Source organism: Ursus maritimus, unplaced genomic scaffold (genome assembly GCF_017311325.1).
Source record: "Ursus maritimus isolate PB19 unplaced genomic scaffold, ASM1731132v1 scaffold_19, whole genome shotgun sequence".
Classification (NCBI taxonomy): Eukaryota; Metazoa; Chordata; class Mammalia; order Carnivora; family Ursidae; genus Ursus; species Ursus maritimus.
In genome coordinates this window covers 35,974,737-35,991,367 of record NW_024424341.1, presented here as the reverse complement: position 1 = coordinate 35,991,367, position 16,631 = coordinate 35,974,737, and the positions used below count along the sequence as shown (strand labels likewise).

The 16,631-nt window shown below is 61.2% G+C and overlaps 2 protein-coding genes across 2 annotated transcripts in view; both read right to left on the bottom strand.

The window, feature by feature from the left end:
• Positions 1 to 3,959, bottom strand: part of NECAB2 (N-terminal EF-hand calcium binding protein 2) — a 28,397-nt gene extending 24,438 nt beyond the window's left edge. Inside the window, exons 1-4 of the mRNA XM_040634363.1 lie at positions 3,731 to 3,959; positions 3,355 to 3,411; positions 1,645 to 1,758; positions 1,289 to 1,321 (exon numbers count right to left, since the gene is read on the bottom strand). Coding sequence (XP_040490297.1) covers positions 1,289 to 1,321; positions 1,645 to 1,758; positions 3,355 to 3,411; positions 3,731 to 3,959 — 433 coding nt within the window. The remainder of the gene's footprint in view (positions 1 to 1,288; positions 1,322 to 1,644; positions 1,759 to 3,354; positions 3,412 to 3,730) is intronic.
• A 1,234-nt stretch (positions 3,960 to 5,193) lies between these two features.
• OSGIN1 (oxidative stress induced growth inhibitor 1) lies at positions 5,194 to 15,861 on the bottom strand. The gene is made up of 6 exons (XM_040633657.1): positions 15,722 to 15,861; positions 11,872 to 11,976; positions 10,325 to 10,461; positions 9,285 to 9,476; positions 8,930 to 9,021; positions 5,194 to 6,491 (listed from the first exon to the last, which is right to left on the bottom strand). The coding sequence occupies exons 2-6, from the start codon at positions 11,936 to 11,938 to the stop codon at positions 5,543 to 5,545; spliced, it is 1,437 nt and encodes a 478-aa protein (XP_040489591.1). The 5' UTR covers positions 11,939 to 11,976; positions 15,722 to 15,861; the 3' UTR covers positions 5,194 to 5,542.
• Between the last annotated feature and the right edge of the window lie 770 nt (positions 15,862 to 16,631).

The window sequence follows — 16,631 nt, the reverse complement described above, 5'->3', positions numbered from 1 at the left end:
CCTGCTCAAACCTCGGAGGCTGTTTGGGCCCAGATGCCACGAGCCCTTCTCGAGGTCACTGAAGGTCTCCCACATCCCTCTCCCTCCTCCCTGCTCCAAATGCAGCTGCTGGTGAGAGTCCTGTGTCCCAAGAGGCCTGGGAGGGGCCATTGTCATGCCCAAGGAAGGAGGCAGGGGATGGAGACCCCCAGGCCCTGACTTCCGGTCCAGGTCTGTGCAGCGCCCCCCCCCCCCACCAAGGCCTCACAGTCCACCCCCAACACCACGGGGGAGGGGTCAGCAGTAAGTGCCACCACCGAGGGTGGGGGGGGGTGTAGGGACCCAGGTTAGAGCTGCCACCTGTAACTCCAGCCCACGCAGGACAGGCGCTGGGGCCTGAGGGCCTCCTGTTGCCCACCCTTCCCACATCACCTTCCTGCATTTTCCCAACAGCCAAGGACGCAGGCAGGTTAAGTGTTATCAGCCCACTTTAGAGATGGGGAAGCTGAGGCCTGCAGAGGGACTACGTCTTGGCCTTTCTCTGGCCCCAGGAATAAGGACAGCAGTGTTTATAAGAAGCCGTGCTGCTCCTTGCTGCCACTGTGAGGCTCAGGGGGGCCTTGGGAAACTTGGTCATTCTCAGGCCCCCACCTCCCTCATACGGGGTGGGGGGAAGCCTTTCCAAGAAGTCAGGAGAAGTGCAGTGTCACGAATCCACTGGCCCCAGCAATGTGGCACACACATGGTCAGGGAGGACGCCTGGTGTGGGGAAAATCCGGGTGTCTGCAGCACAAGCTCAACTGTCTTCATGTGGCTGGGTGACCCTGAGCGAGTCACTTAACCTCTCTGGGCCACCATGGATTTGTCAAAACAGGAGCAAGAGCACCGAGTGCATTAGGTTGCAGTGAGGTAGACGTGCCAGGGCTGGGAAGGGCCTGGAGTGAGGCTGGGGGCTTCCTTAAGGGGTGGTCCCTGGGCACCCCCTACCTGCTGTGGTCTGGCCCAGCTGCATGAGGGCTGACGTCCACCAAGCATCCACCATATACAAGACATCCGGGCATCACAGACACCAACTCACTGATCCCTGTGGCACCCCTACTAAGTAGGAACTATGGGCATTCCACTGTACAGACAGGGAAACTGAGGCACAGGGCAGAGCCAGGATTTGGCCTTCTGACTTCAGCATCCTGTAGTTTTAACCTTTAGATGCAAGGCTGTCCATGCCCCTACCCACGGCACCTTCCCCTGAAGCATCATGACAGAAAGAGCCAGGGCCTCACTCAGGGCACAGCCAGGGAGGGAAACTCACCATTTTTGTCGGCCCGGCGGAAAATCTGCAAAGAAGAGAAGTATAGTCAGCGTGGGCCCCAGGGGGGCAGGTGCCCTCCAGTGGCTTCTGACTCATCTTGGGATCCCACTCCTGGGGTGGGTGGGGGAGCAGCCCCTCCCCCAGGAGGAGACCCCGGCTGGGATCGGGGCAGGAGGGAGGCTTCAGGCAGAGCCCTCCCCGCCGCCCGCGAGGAAGCAGGGCCCACTCTCCTTCTGTGCCGCCAGCCTGCCCACGGCCACACTGACAGACATGCGTGCACACACGAGGACATGTGCACACGCCCATCCACATGCTTGTGGGTGTGATTCCAGAGCCAGCGGTCCCCGTGGACGCACCCACTGCGCTACGCTCAGCCCCACACTCGGCATCCGTGTCCCCCGGACGCAGCCACTGCACCCGTCCCAGAACCTCGCAGGAGCCCCGATTTCCTCCAGGGAGGTCGGTTAAGTCTAAACAGAGATGTCCGCTAAGGGCACTCGAGGCCTGGAGACCGGACAGCCAGGGGCAGGACTGGACTGTTTCTCAGGAGGGGGAGAGGGGGAAGCAGGCCACCAGGAGCTGGGAAACCCAGCTGCAGATGCGAGGTTCTCGCTACACTGGGAGGGGAGGGGGGAGACAGCCCCCCAAACCTGAGCGGAGACCAGATGACTACTCCTCCTGGTATTTTTAGGACGAGGGGAGCCATGCTGATAAGAAGGAGGAGGGGGAGGCATCACCCCCTCTGACCATCCCACCTTGGGTTCTTGCCCTGGGGCCAAGGACAGATGTCCCCCGCCTCCCTCCAAGCACCTGAGACTGACGACGGATTGAAGCCGCAGCTCAGGAAGGGCTTCTCAGACACCATCCCCTTCCCTCAGCTGGAACCCTAGTCTGGGCTACTTGACCAGGAGCCACTGTGCTGGGGCAGAGGGGGGAGCCACGCCCAGAGCACCCAGGCCCCCCCAAAGCCCCACCCAGGGCCCTCCACACCCCTGCTCCTGACTGCAAAGCTCCCGGAGGTCCCACCCTCAGGGGTCCCCATGTCCGCTCCCCACCCCCACTCGCCACTCCATCTCTCAGATGAAGAAATGGAGGCTCAGGGCCCACACACACCAGCAGGAGGAGGACCCCGGAGCCCACTACCCGCCCTGTTAGAAACAGGAAGGGTCTGGACAGGGCTTCTCTGCAAAGGTGGGCCCAGCGCTTTCCCACATGAACTATGCTGGGGTCTTGAGAGAGGACCGGGCTGTGCAAGTGTGTGTGCGTGCGTGTGTGTGTGTGTGTGTGTGTGTGTGTCTGCGGGCAGCCACAAGCACCCACAGCACAGCTCCCCCTGCCCTGCCCAGCCCTCTCTGCACAGAGCCAACTGTGGGTTCCGGGAGAGAGGAAGGGAAGGCGAGAGGAAATCCGTGCTCCCCTCAACAATGACACACACAGACACAAGGCTCCCAAAAACCCACCAGGCACAGGACCCTCATGGGACATGCACAACCTACAGCTGTGCTGTTAGGAGGTGGGGGTGGCGCCCAGGATAGAGCCCCCTCCGCCTCTCCCTCACTCTACAGAGCGAGTCTCCCACCCCCAGCAGTCCACCCTGTAGAATCTTCCTCCCACTCCTGGGGAGTGGGTGGGAGGGTGAGGTGGGCTTCCCAGAGATGGGTGGTTTGGATCCCAGAGGGGATGGGGGTTGGTTTGAGTAGAGGGTATGGAAGGAGTGGAGGATAGACGGGCTCCGAGTGGAATGCGGGGGTGGGGGCGGGGATCCCAAAGGGGTCCAGGCTCAGAGCAGATAGGGGTCGCCCCAGCTCTACAGAAAGGAGAAGGGGAAGACACAGGTGGGGAGGGGGCTTCATTTTCAAAGAGCTGGTGCCTGGGGTGAAAAGGGGCTGTGGGGACGGGAATACACGGTTCAGGGAATACACGGGCTCAGGGTCTACGGCCAGGATGAGAAAAGGGGCACCGGAGCCAGAGGCTGGAAGGGGAGGGGGTCTCAGAAAAGTAGCGATTCACGCGGGTATCTGGGATGGAGAGGAGGAGGGGGCCGGAGGCGGCAGGGGCTCGCATACCGACAGGGGTGAGGTAAAGGGTGAGGTGCAGGGCTGGGGGAAAGAGTAAGGGTTTAGCTAGAACAAAAGTAGGGGGGCGGTGGCCAGGTCGAAAGGCTCCAGGGTCCAGGCTCCGAGAAGGTGGGGATCCGGAGAAATGGAGGGAGGGGGCGGGAGGAGGAGGACCGTCTTGGTCCAGGGACGAGGCTAGACTGGGATGGAGATTGGCCGGGGCTCGGAGGGGCTGGGGTCGCGCTCTGGGACGCAGAGGGGAAAGGGCCGGGGGTCCCCCGCCCAGGGAGGAGGGGGCCTCGCGGGTCCCGGCGGGGGCGCAGGAGGGCGGCGTCGGGAGCGCCCGGGTAGGAGGAGGGGGCTCGGGGTCCCGGCCGGCGCGTACTCACGTCCAGGATGACGGCGGTGCCCCCGCGCGGCGAGCCTGGCCCCGGACCCGGGCCGGGGTCCGCAGCGGGGGCGTCGGGGTCGTCGGGGGCCAGCGGCGCCCGGGGCTCGCCCATCCTGGCGCCCACCCAGCGCAGCAGCCCGCCCAGCGCCCGGCCCTGCGGCGGCGGCTCCCGGAGCAGCCTGTGCGCGCCGGCCCTGCACAGGCGCGCCGCCCGCTCGCACATCGCGCGAGCCCGCTGCCGCCGCCGGAAGCCCGCCGACCCCGCCGGCCGCGGCCCGCCCCCGCGCGACCCCTCCCCGCTGCCACCGCCGGCGCCGCCCCGCCCTCCTCCCTCTGCCCCGCGGCCGCGGCCACCGCGGGGACGGGCCGGCGCCGGGGGACGGAGGGGGGGGCGCTCCGCCTGGACCCCGAGCCACGTGCCTCGTGTCCACCGTCCCCGCCCCCCCACCCCCGGGAGCCGGGCGCGGCTGCAGGGGTTTAACCGCGGGGGCACGGTGCTGGGGGCTGGACCCCAGCCCGGCCACGGAAGGGGCTGCCCAGGAGGCGTGGGGTCGGTGGGCGTCTGGCAGCGCAGCCAGGGGCTCCCTGGGGGCCACCCCCCGAAAGTCTCCCGCTGCCCCCCTCCCGAAGGTTCCCCCACCCTACCCGTGGCGCCGACGCAAGGGCCGGAGCGCAGGTGTCCGGCGAGCCCGGAGCGCCCTCTGCTGGCTGCAGCTCTAGGGACCAATGCCCACGCGCTGGGCCTCCCCCACTACTCCCGGGGGCCTGAATGCCCCCTCAAACCTCCCCCTTCCATAGCACAGCGCTCAAACTGGTGCCCCAGAACGCCCTCTTCCCCTCATACCCCATCCACCCCTCATCCATCTGTCCAAAGGACGAGTTAAGGCCCGTGACAGGCGCTGGGTTGCACTAAAGGGACTGGTAGGGGGGTGTCCTTGGCCTCCTGGAACCTAGATCCAAGTGGGCAGAGTCAGATACTGGAGTGATTCCATAGATAAATGAACCATTAATACTGAACTGCCATGAACCTTGGGCCACGAACAGGGGATTGTCCTGGTGGCTATGGAGGGGCTCATGGCAGAGGAAGACATGTGGAGGGAGTGATCCTTAGGTTGAGAGAGTGGAAGGACTGGGCAGGAGACGGGGCCCCTGCAGAGACCCTGTGGCAGGTGCAACGATGGGGAGCATGAGGGACTGAAAAGAGACAGCATGGCTGGGAGGGAGCGTGGGAGAGGGGCAGGGACTAGGCTAGAGGGGCGGGCAGAGGCTGTGAAAGCCTCCCCAGGATACCCCCACATTCCCTCCCCTTACTTCCCTAACACAGCTGTGCCTCGACTTGGGGCACCATCCCTTGTCACAAAACTCTCCAGCCCAAAGACCTCCCATATGGCCCTGTGTCCCCCCCACCCCGGGGCGCCCAGCCCCCTTCCCACACACAGAATCCTCAGAAACATGAGTGGAGGCAGGCACTGGTTTAATTGGGACCCGAGTCTGGAGGGAGTAAGGCCTGGAGTCCTCTTGGCTCAGTGCTCAGCTGGCCCTGGTGACCCCAATTCATACCAGCAGCTTTCACCCCAAATCACAGCCTACCCTGGCCTGCAGCCTCTGTTCCCACTCTGGGCACTAGTCCCAGTCCAGGCAGCCTGGTTCCCCACTCCTCTTCATCCGAGAGGCCTGTTGCATGGGCTCAGGGACCCTCCTGTCTCCTGCCAGGAGAGGCCCCCTTCCCTCACTGGGGTGTCCAGCGGGGCTGTAGGAATCTCCCTTCCTCTTTAGGGCCTGGGTACGAGAAGGCCGGGCCAGGCGCTAGGGTGGCTTCCTGGCCTCCTTCCTCAGCAGGGAGCTGGCCACCGCTAGGGCCCCACCCTGCACAAACCGCACAAAATTGTCCCCCGCCAGTGGCCCCACAGCGTACAGGCCCTCCTGGCGGGCGCTCTGGTAAGTGAAAGGGTCCACATCAATGGGGTTCCTTTTGGCGCTCAGGGGCTGGTCAGGGTCCATGGCCAGGTTCGCACCTGCCCCGGGGAGGAAGGAGAGGTCGGGGTGAGAGCCGATGAGCACCAGCACCAGGGCAACACCGAAGACCTTCTGGAGGCCCTGGGAGTCCTGGAACACGGCCTGGCGGTCCTCCTTGAGCAGCACCAGCTGGTGCTCGGGGAGACTGCGGTAGCCCTCGTAGGGGCTGGGCGACAGGATGGACCGCTCCCGCATCATCTGGTGCACCTTGTGGTACTCGGGGTACAGCATCTTGGGCAGCTGGTTGAAGACCAGGCCGGGGTCGTCCACGGGCCGGCGGAAGGCGTGGATCACAGGGATGTTGTAGTGGCGGGCGTAGAGGACCGCGTCAGCGGCCGACAGCCCCGCGCCCACGATGAGGACAGAGTCCGAGGCGGGGCTCACCGTGCCCGCCCGCATGGCCGCCTCCAGGGCCGAAAGCTCATAGTGGACAAAGGGCAGGGCCTCCCCAGGGATGCCCAGCCGGGCCGGGCTGTCGGACGTGCCCGTGGCCAGGACCACGTTGCGGGCGCACAGGGAGAAGGGCTGCTGGCTCTGGTCCTCGGTGGTCAGGAAGCCGCTCACCTGGAAGAGGGGGCCGGGGTCCCGGACCCCAGAGCCACTGGACTCAGGTGTCCCCCACTCCACGGCCGTGACCACAGCGCCGGACACGAAGTTGTGGCCCAGGCCCTTCTTGGTCACATAATCCCTGTAGTAATGAGCGATGTCCCCAGCCGTGGCCCGGCTGTTACGAAGACCTCTGAAGGGAAGGATGGGGGAGGGAGGGTATCAGAGAGCAGACCAGGGTGTGGGGGAGATCAGGTGCGACAGCAGTGAACAGGTAGGCGGCAGGCCCTGGAGCTGGACTGTGGCTCTGCCTCCCCTGCCGCGGGACTCAGTTTACCCCCTCGGAGCCTCCAGCTAGTTCCTCGTGTGGAAAATGAAGCAAATTTGGGTATCTCATCAGGGTGGGGGTGACAGTGTGGCCTCCAGAGCCAGGTGGCCTGCGTTCAAATCTTGGCTCTGCTGCTGGGGAGCTATGTGCCTGAAATGTTCCGTGCCTTGGTTTCCTCATTTGTGCAACGGGGAGGATGGCGGTGACGGAAAGATTTCACATGATTATTGAGAGGGTGAGACAATGGTGTGAACAGATCTTAGGATAGAACCCGCCAGATAGTAAGTGGCAGGTGACAGCCAGCCACTAGTACTACCCCCCAGGACTAAATACTCATCTACAGAAAGATGCTGGGATCCCATTCCTATCATGTTCAGAAACAGGTGAAGCTGATGTATGAAGTTAGAAGTGAAGGAGTGGCTCCCCCAGGCGGGAGGAAGGGGGCCGTGTGGGGGCTTCTGGGGGTAGGGGGTCTAGCTTTGATTCTGGGCGGCCGCAGTGCAGGTGTGAGCTGAGACATTCCGTCCACTCACGTGTGCTGGAGTTGCGCACTCGTCCATAGGCGGCCGTGTTTCAATACAACACACAAATTTAAAAACAGCCCATGCAAAGCACTTGGCCGAGGCCCCGCACACACCGCGACGGCAGAGACTACTTTACTATCAGCGTTGTTCCTCTTGCTCTTACTGCCACCCCTCCCTGGGCGATGACCGCAAAGCTGGTGTCACCAGGTGGCTGAGCTGTGGGCTTGGGCATGATCTCAGCTCCTCCCTCTGTCTACCTGTGTGGCCTCAGGTGGGTTACTTTCTCCAACTGCAGACACGTTGTTCAGGAGAAACTCGCTTAAGGGGAATCCTACGTGGGGCGCCAGGGTGGTGCGGTTGGGTGAATGTCTGACTCTTGGTTTTGGCTCAGGTCCTGATCTCAGGGTCGTGAGATCAAGCCTCAAGTCGGACTCTGCACTCAGCGCAGTCTGCTTGTCCCTCTCCCTCTGCTCCTCCCCCCTCTCGTGTTCCTCCCCACCTCTCAAATTGAAAAAAAAAAAAAAAAAAAAAAAGGCGGTAGCGCCCGCTCACAGCGCACCCCCCAAGGCTGCCATGCAGCCCAGCATGCCAGTCTGCTTCTGAAACTGGAGCTGTGGGTTTGTCACTTGCCCTTCTCTGAGTAAAGACTGTCCCGGAGAACGGTCCTAAGATAGTACGTACAGGGTTCTTTCTAAGAAGGGCAGGTGGGACAGAAGGAAAGCCCAGGACTGGGCGGGGCACCCTGGAGGGCAGGGGTGTGTGGCTCTTGCCCAGGAATGGGCACGAAGAGCTGCTGAATCGGGAATACTACGCAGCCACGTAAAAGGATGGCTGCAAACACTGTCTTCCCCACGTGAGATCCTTATGCCATAATGTTGAATTTACAAGTAGGATATAAAAGGGTTTGTCTACAATTAAAATTGAAGTTCCTGTTTCTCTGTTAACACATCACTCCACCAGCCTGGACATCTTCCTACCAAACCCACAGGGACACAGAGTCTTTGTGACATGGAGTTGCTGGGTGGGGATGACAGGTCCCTGTCATGGCCCCTGGGGTCAGAGGGAACAGGACATCTCACAAGGTCAGCCACCACCCAAGTGGTGACCCCCTCGTTGCCCCCCTGGAGCACTGGGCAACGTTCTGCCTCGATCCCCAGGATGAGCAGGGACTGGAATTCATTTGTTCAGTGACTGAGGTGTTCTTCCAGGACGGTCAGATGTGTGCCGTGTGGTCATGATGGAGCAGGAAACAAGATGGGGGAAACACCCCCAAATGGGAGCGCGACAGGAAGAGGCGTGGGGTTGGGCTGCGTTGTCTTCCTTTTCTGTGTGTGGTTACGTTTCTATTGCAAGAGCATTTTTTAAAAAGGAAGTGCATTCTATTAGCTGACCTTGAAGTAAGGAGAATATTATTCCAGGCCAGGCTTGAGTGGTGGGAAGGGCAGCAGGGAGGCCAGAGGACGGGGGAGGCTGGCCAGAGGCTCAGGGCAGGGCCAGCTGCCACGCCCTCCTTAGAGGCTGGGATGCTCCCCAGGGTGCGGGGAGGGGGAGGTTGTGCCTCAGGTGGAGGGAGCACTGGCAGGGAGTCCTGGGGTGAGCCCAGCCCCCTGTGGTCCCAGGCGAGTCCTCTCCCCCTCTGAGCCTCAGTTTCCCATCCTGGAGTAAGAGGAAGGGCAGGCTAGGGGAGCCTCAGAGCCTCCATACCTCTGGCTCCTGGGCTCAGTGTGGGGGTGTCGCCCGTTGCCCCTGCCCACCCCAGGCATTGCAGAGCTGCCTCACCTTCTCTTCCTGCACACCCACTCCTTCACCTGCAGGTCCGGGAGCCCCATCCACTGGCCTTGGCTAAGGGTCACCATGGAGCCTTCAATGGACTGTGTGCAAAAGGAGCCCGTTGGTCCAGGCCTCTCCGAGCCCCCGGCCCGGTAGGGAGGAAGGACATGGGAGGCCTTAGCTGGGGTGGCTGCAGAAAGGGCAGGTGGAGAGGGTGGGAGAGGAGGGGGTGGGAGAGCAGGAGGGGGAGGGAATAGGGAAAGTCCGGAAATGGAGGAGTTCTAACCCTCGGGAAGGAGTCTCTCCAAGACTTCGGGTAGATTCGGCCCAAAGCCCCTCTCACCCTCTCCCAGCCCCCACTCACATGCCAGGCTCCTCCAGGCAGGTTCCGGCCTAGGACCACGTGGGGGATGGCTCGCTCCTTCTGGTGCTTCCAGGTGAGAACGGACTCCATGGTTCCCCCAAAGTCTGTGTCTGGGCGCAGGAGGGCATCAAAGAGCAGGGCCACAGGGCTTTGGCACCGGCCTTCAAGGCCTTCAGACAGGTAATCCAGGTCCTGGAGGTGGTGCATAGGTCAGAGGGGCACTGGAGCAAGGCTGCCCCGTCTTGCATTCCCACCATATCAGGGTGGTCAGACAAGCTTGGAAAATGCTGCCTCATAGAAGTAGATATTGCACATCAACAAGTTAAAGGCTCTGACAAGTCCTGCAGCCCAATTTACCTGTTTAGTTTTGCCAAACCAATCTCTCTCAGACTTACTGGAGTAGGAACATCTTCTCTGAGGCACTAATGTCCTATAGAAGGCATTTTGAAAAATGCTGATCTAGACCAAACGGCAGCTTACTTCCTCATCAGTCAACTTGAGGGGGGGAGGAGCTAGGAGGATGGATGATGTCGGAAGTGGGGGGTGGACGATGAGTGGCCTTCTGGAAGGCAAGGGGCATGGATGGAGGATTGGCGAGTCCTCTTGGGCAGGGGGTAGTGAACCGAAGTATTCAGGCAGGATGTCTCAACTTCGGTACTAATGACATTTGGGCAGCTTGCGCTCTGCGGTGGGCGCTGGCCCGTGTACTGCAGGGGGTTAAATGGCATCCCTGGCCGCGACCTTGCGAGTCAGGAGTGCCACCGCTCCAGTTGTGACAACTGCCATCGTCTCCAGATATTGCCAAGTGCGCCCGGGAGAGCAGGTGTAGACCCACCGGTCTAGGGCACGTGGGACAAGCAGGTGTGGCATTTGCAGGGCCCAAAAGACAGCCCTGCTTCCTCTCTCACAGTTTCCCGGCCTGACGTGCGGCCACTCACATTCCTCGTTGGGTCTCGTGTCTCACAAACGTGTCTTTTCATTTTTGCCCTGCTTCCCAGGGTGGCCGTACCCCCCCCCCAGCACCCAGAGCCCTGGCCCACCTGGTCCAGGATGGAGACGCCCGGGGCCTCGGTGAGCTTCCTGTGCAGCAGTGGGTGGGGGTGCACGGCGTCTGCTTTCACGTAGGGGGTGTAGCCCGACAGCAGGTAGGACAGGCAGATGCCCGAGGGGCCATTGCCTGAGGAGAGAGGGTGGGGTCAGAGGGCAGTGCTATCAGGTGCCACAGACCCACAGCTCCCAGGGCTTTGCTCTTGACCGGATTGGTTCCCTGATTTGCTCTTTATTCATAAAAATGAAACAGTAAGTCAGTCTTTAGCGTGTGTCAGGCACCGTGCATAATAATATAAGGAAGTAAGAACCAACCGCGGGGGGCGCCTGGGTGGCACAGAGGTTAAGCGTCTGCCTTCGGCTCAGGGCGTGATCCCGGCGTTATGGGAACGAGCCCCGCATCAGGCTCCTCCACTATGAGCCTGCTTCTTCCTCCCCCACTCCCCCTGCTTGTGTTCCCTCTCTGGCTGGCTGTCTCTATCTCTGTCGAATAAATAAATAAAATCTAAAAAAAGAAAAAAAAAATAGAACCGACCGCGGAGAGCCTATGGGGTACTACGTGACAACAGCGGGGCACAAGTGATAACTATGGACGTTTACAGAGTGCCTACTCTGTGTCAAGGGGTTTTAGCAACACAACAGCAAGACGTGACAGAGGCTGCTGCTGGAGCAGGTCCCCCACGAAGCCCTGAAGTGCACGAGCCCATTTTGTGCCCCCCCATAACAGCGGGGTGCCGGCTACCCTTTCCCCCTTTCATGCTTGAGGGAGCTGGGGCTCAGAGAGGTTAAGTAACTTGCTTGTGGTCACACAGCAACATGACAGAGATGCTAGGATCGCTACTTGTCCTGTCCTCCCAGGGCTGTGCGGCTGGTCAGACGGAGAAGTAAAGTATCACAGGATAGATTCCTGGGCTCTGGGGGTGAACTTGGGGAGGGGCTAAGGAGGGGTGCAGAGCCACCTGTGGGGCCCCCAGTTCCCAAGCCTGAAGGAATCACACCGCTCATCTGTGGCGCTGCTTGGGCATTTCCCCTCGTGACATCGCTTCTCTTCTTATCGGCTTCCCCCGCCCCGCCTTATCTTGTGCTGAGCCGGACAGTACCCGTCTGTAGAGCGCCCTCAGGACACCCCGCACGTGAGCACTGCTCTTCAGCTGTTTCTGATTTACAGGAATGGCCACTGATGAGGGGAGGGGCGCCTGTCCCCGGTTTGCAGACCCGAGGGCAGGAACCACATGCTTCGGCCACGTCCCCCTAGCAGAATGCCAGGCATGGGGTAAGCACGGGGACCGCTGCAGACTTAGGACCAGGGCCCCCTTGCCCTCACTGGGCAGCCTCAGCGGACCATTCTGCTCCAGCTTTGCGGGTTCTTGGAGGGAATCACATTTTATAAATTGCTAGGCATAGCACCAGGCATGTCCTGAATGCTTGACGGCCAATTTTAAAGACAACTTTTGTAAAGAAAGGCCGGGCCTGGGCCTGCCTGGCTCCTGACCTTCCACCCCAGGGGCTCAGTGCGGCCCCTCCCCCTGCACACACTCACCGATGACGATGACCGTGAGGGGCTCCGAGCTGCTGGTGCCGAGGTGGCCCTTCCTCCAGGTGCTCATGGCTGTGGCTGGTGGGGGACTCGCAGCTGGCAGCTGACCTGGGGGCAAGGGGGGAGGAAGGGCCACTCTGTGAGCTTGGGGTGTCATGCACTCCCTTCCCAGCTATGAGGTGTTGTCCCGTGGCCCTCAGGGTCAAGTCCAAGGTCCTTGCTGAGGCCTGCCGGGATGCCACTCCCCTGTTCCTTCTCTCCTCCTCACACCTGTTCCATTTCAAACAAACCTCCTCCCCCCACCCCACTAGGCAGGGTCCCCTCCTCCAGCCTGTCACCTCCAGCTCTAAGCCTCACCCCACTCTCCCCATTTCACCAGCAGACAATAACAATCCCCAAAACTTATGGTCCATCTTCTGCAAGGCCTCCTTTGCCTCGCCTGGGGGCAAGCCCTGCTCAGCGCTTTCGTGATCACTGCAGCCCCCACCCCACAATCCAGCCCTCAGGTCTCCGGTGCAGCCGGTGGCCTTTGGAGCCATCACCCGGCAAGGTGCTTCCTCGCTGGTGACCACAGGCCCATTCCTGGACCTCTCTGGGTCTGGTTCCTCATCTATAAAATGGGAATAGTAGTCTCTACCCCATCAGGTTGTTGGGGGACACACTGAGGCAATGGCCGTGAAGCACTGGGTGGAGCAAAGGTACCCCTGGGCAAGGACCAGTGCCCATTGCCAGCTGCAGGGGCTCAGTTGGAACAGGTGGACCTGGTAACCGGTCTTGTCTCTGGAACAACAGCGCCCCCTGCTGGCCATAGGCGCACATCACATCACTCACAGGGAACTAAACCCTGTTCTTGGGGCCGCAGGTGTGGGAGGAGGGTCCAGACCCATCTGCTCCACATCCCCCAAACCCAGCTAACGGGGCCTCCGACCTCACCCACTGCCCACACCCTGCCCTCCTGAGGGCGACAAGGCAACATCCACACAAGCGTGTGAGGAATGTGTGGCTTTTAGCGCGGACCTAGCGACTCCTCATGTGCTCCTCGCTGCCCACGCAGAAAGCGCTGTCGCTTATGATCCCCCGTCACAGGCCCAGAGAGGCCAGAGCCCAGAGAGCGCGCACAGCTGCTCAGCGTCACGGAGCTGGCTTTGACACTGGTGCCGACGCTTTTCCTGTGTGTGCCCCATGCCAGCCACTGGCCTGCCCCAGGGAGAGCCGGGGCTCAGCCCAGGGTCACACACACGTGTAAAAGAGTGCATGGGCAGTCACATGGCCTGGACACCCAGGGATGGGGACCCAGGGTCACTGCTTTCAGAATTCTTCCAGGGAAGGCAGAATTCCGATTTTTATGTGCATTCTCTGATTTGGAAAGTGGGCAACTAATTCACACTTGTAAGAAAAAATCTTGACCAGTGACCAAACATGACCGAGGCCAGAATATGACCTCGGATATGTGCAGAGTGACAGAAACCCCAGCATCTGCCCCCAGGCAGGTCCCGAGCAGATGGACAAGGAACAGTTCCCCACAGACGGGCCGGTAAGAAAACTCCACCAGTGACGACAACAGACCACACTTTACAGTGTGCAAGGGGTTTGACCTAAGTGACAGCACGGGGTCTGGCAGCCCTGAGATGTGAGCGGTGTCACCGTTGGTGAGGAAAGGGAGGCTCAGAGCTGAAGGACACACGGCGGGAAGTGTCACGTCAGGTGGCATGTCAGGGACTCCCTCATCCTGAGAACAGCCCTCCCTGCCTTCGCTGGGCCCCGGGGCCCAGGGCCACTGACAGCCTCCTCCTCCTGTCTGGGGGAGCCCCCGGGCCAAAGGAGATGAAAGGTGGCAGCGGGGACTGCGAAGCCTTCTCCACACCAGGGTCCCTGCAGGGGCCGTGCCGTCTGCTGGGGAGAGGATTTGGGGGTGGCGTCACCATCATGAACCCCACCAATCACACAAACGGCTAACATTCGCGCATGTCTATGAAGAGCTGGCTAGGGAGCAAGCATGTTCTAAACACTTCATACACGTGAACTCATTGAATCCTCATTTAAGTGCGTACTCTTCCACGCACTCCCATATTACAGATAGGGCAGCTGAGGTCATCGAGCTGGGCTCGAGAGTGCAGAGTGACAGGGTGTGACAGCTTCTGCCAGTGGGCAGAGAGCGCAGCATGCCCATCTGTCCCTGCTCACCCTTCTGCTCTGTTTCCACTGCCGGCGGGGAGGGAGGCCAGGGGCCACGTTCCCAGTGGGGAGGGAGAAGTTTCTCAGTACCCGTGGGGCACTGGGTGAGCCTGGTGGCGCTGGGGAGCAGGACTGCAGTTCCCCCAGCACGCTCTCCTGGAACCTCCAAACAATCCCAGGGTCCCACCCCTCGTCTCTACTGTCCCCAGGAATAAACAGCAATGGGGACCCATGCGATGTCCTTGCTGAGAGCTCCCTATGCCTTACAACTTTAATTCTCATGGCAACCCACTTCACTGATGTGAAGACTGAGACTCAGGGAGGTGAGGCCATGCCCCCGAGGTCATATAGCCAGTGGGTGACAGATCAAGTTTGACCCCCCGGGGTTTGAGTCCACCTGAACTCCCCATAGCCCCCCAAAGCACGCCCACCCTGGGCTACGCCCTTCACCTCCCTTGTCCCTTTGACGGTCCCCACACCCCTCTTCACCACCATCCCCCTCTCAGTGCGAGAGGCACTCCTGGGAGCCCTTGGTTTCCCTCTTATCCTGCTTCCCGGGGGTTGGAGGGACCCATTTACCACCAGGGCTTTTGGGCTCCAAGCTCAGTGCTCCCTCCCAGAAGCCTCTAGATGCCACATACATGAGGTCATCACCCCGAGGTCACTTCCTGTGCAATGTCCCGAGGTCCCAGAGCAGCTGAGAGCTCTCATTACCTTGGAAGAATGAGCACATTGCCAAGTGACTGCGAAGAATCTGAAACTATTTTCATTTTCATTTATGGCGTTTTAGTTTTGTGGCGTTGGAATGGCCAACTTTTAATGTTAACTTTTTTTTGAGTCCTTCCTGGCTGAAGACAGAAAGTGCCAACTGCAAACAGCTCCCGAGAGAGACTGTCATTCACAGAAGCAAATAAGCGCAGAAGAAATGGGAATATTGGCAGCATTAAATGACGTGATGTTTCCTTGAAGTTTGTAGCTCCCCTACTTCTAGGGTTGCCAGAGCTAAAACTGCTCTGAGCCTCCGGGACACCTGTACGGCTGCACTTGACTTTGAGACACGCCCGCGCCCACCCAGCCGGAGCGCGTTCTTATCCCTGGGCCAGAGGGAGAGACCACGATGGGGCGGGAGGAGGCCTCTGGCCCAGGAATGTGCCAGACGACGCCCACGAGTGCAAGTCCTGCCCGCCGTACCTGTCAGACAGTGGGCAAGGCCTCTCTGCAGAAAGCGCGTGGTGACAGTGCCACCAAGAAAGCGACAGAAGGCTGAGGCAGAGTGAGGGTGAGGACGGTGGGTGGACATGACTGCTACCTGCCCGCAGCCTCGGGGCCACCGGGTTGCGCCCCCTCCCTCCGGAGCCTCCCCCACCTGGGGCCACCCCCCGCCCCGTGCTCAGCACCCCAAGCTGTCAGGCGCCAAGTGCCCAGGACCCCAGGGGGCGGACGAGAGGCGCACCCAGCCCGGCCGCAGGACCCAGTGGCCTGGGCGGCGGGCACCGCGCCCGGGCGGCCACACCTCCCTTTCCTGCCGGGAGCGGCGTCACGTGGGCCGGGGCGGCTGCAGCCGAGGGGGCCGGGCACCTGGGGACCGAGGCGCCGGCGGCGGGGAGAGCGTCCCGCCGGGCCCGCGGGGCCCCCCCTCCCCTGTCTCCCACCCGCTCGCCCTGCTCAGGCCACTCACCCGACCGGAGCGGGGGCGCGGGGAGCTTGGGCTGGCGCGCGGCGGGAGGGCCGACTCTCGGAGCGGCGGCGGAGCAGGAGGCCGTCTCCCCGTGGGGACCGAGGAGGCTGTGCGAGGCGGGGAGGCCGGGGTATTTCACGGCCCGGGAGGAGGCGGGCGGGGGCGGGGCCACGAAAACCACTTTCATAAGCGTGAGTCAGCAGGGGCTCCTGGATGAATGAACTTGCACTAGACCCAGGGCCGGCCTTAAAGGGGCCGGCCGTGGGGGGTGTGGTGGGGGTGCCAGGCGCCACCCCCTGGGGGGGCTGGGTCAGTAAACAGAGGACCCAAGGGCCCCGACCCAACCAATCCGGCCTTTTCTCCTAGGGAGGTGGCCCTTGAAGTGGAGAAAGACACCCTGGTTGCACTTGGTTCCCCCGCCCTTCTCCGCTCAGACTTGCACCACCCCATATAAAGCCTTCGGCATCAGCCTGTCCAGGGTGAGAATCTGACTCTGCCACTTCCTGGGCAAGCTGCCTCAGTTTTCTCATCTGAAAAATGGGGCCAACGAACAGGCTCTCCCTCCTGGGGTGGGTGTGGCAGTTAGGTGATGCCATTCTTAGATCCCACACCTAAAACATGAAGCCGGCTCCCTGGTTGGTGTCTTCCTTTCTGGGTTATTTTTTTCTCTGCACACCTCTCATTTTGCTGATCCTTACTTAGTGTTTCATTGTTTCTCTCACCAGGCCAGGATGTGGGCTCTGCGGGGGCCGGGAAGTTTTTCCGTGTCCGCTTTATCCCGAATCTAGAATGGTGCTCAGCACATAGTAGGTGCTCAGGAAGGAAGGGAGGGAAGAAGGGGTAGCGTTGGAACAGTACTTGGTCCACAGACCTCAGTGCACATCAGCTGTGATTTTCGTCACTGATGTGA

Coding starts and splice junctions, on each gene's coding strand:
- OSGIN1 (XM_040633657.1), bottom strand. CDS start 11,938: ATGAGCACCTGGAGGAAGGGCCACCTCGGCACCAGCAGCTCGGAGCCC. Junction 10,462..11,871: donor CCTCACGGTCATCGTCATCG/GTGAGTGTGTGC, acceptor CTCTCTCCTCAG/GCAATGGCCCCTCGGGCATC. Junction 9,022..9,284: donor TGCCTGGAGGAGCCTGGCAT/GTGAGTGGGGGC, acceptor TTTTGCACACAG/TCCATTGAAGGCTCCATGGT.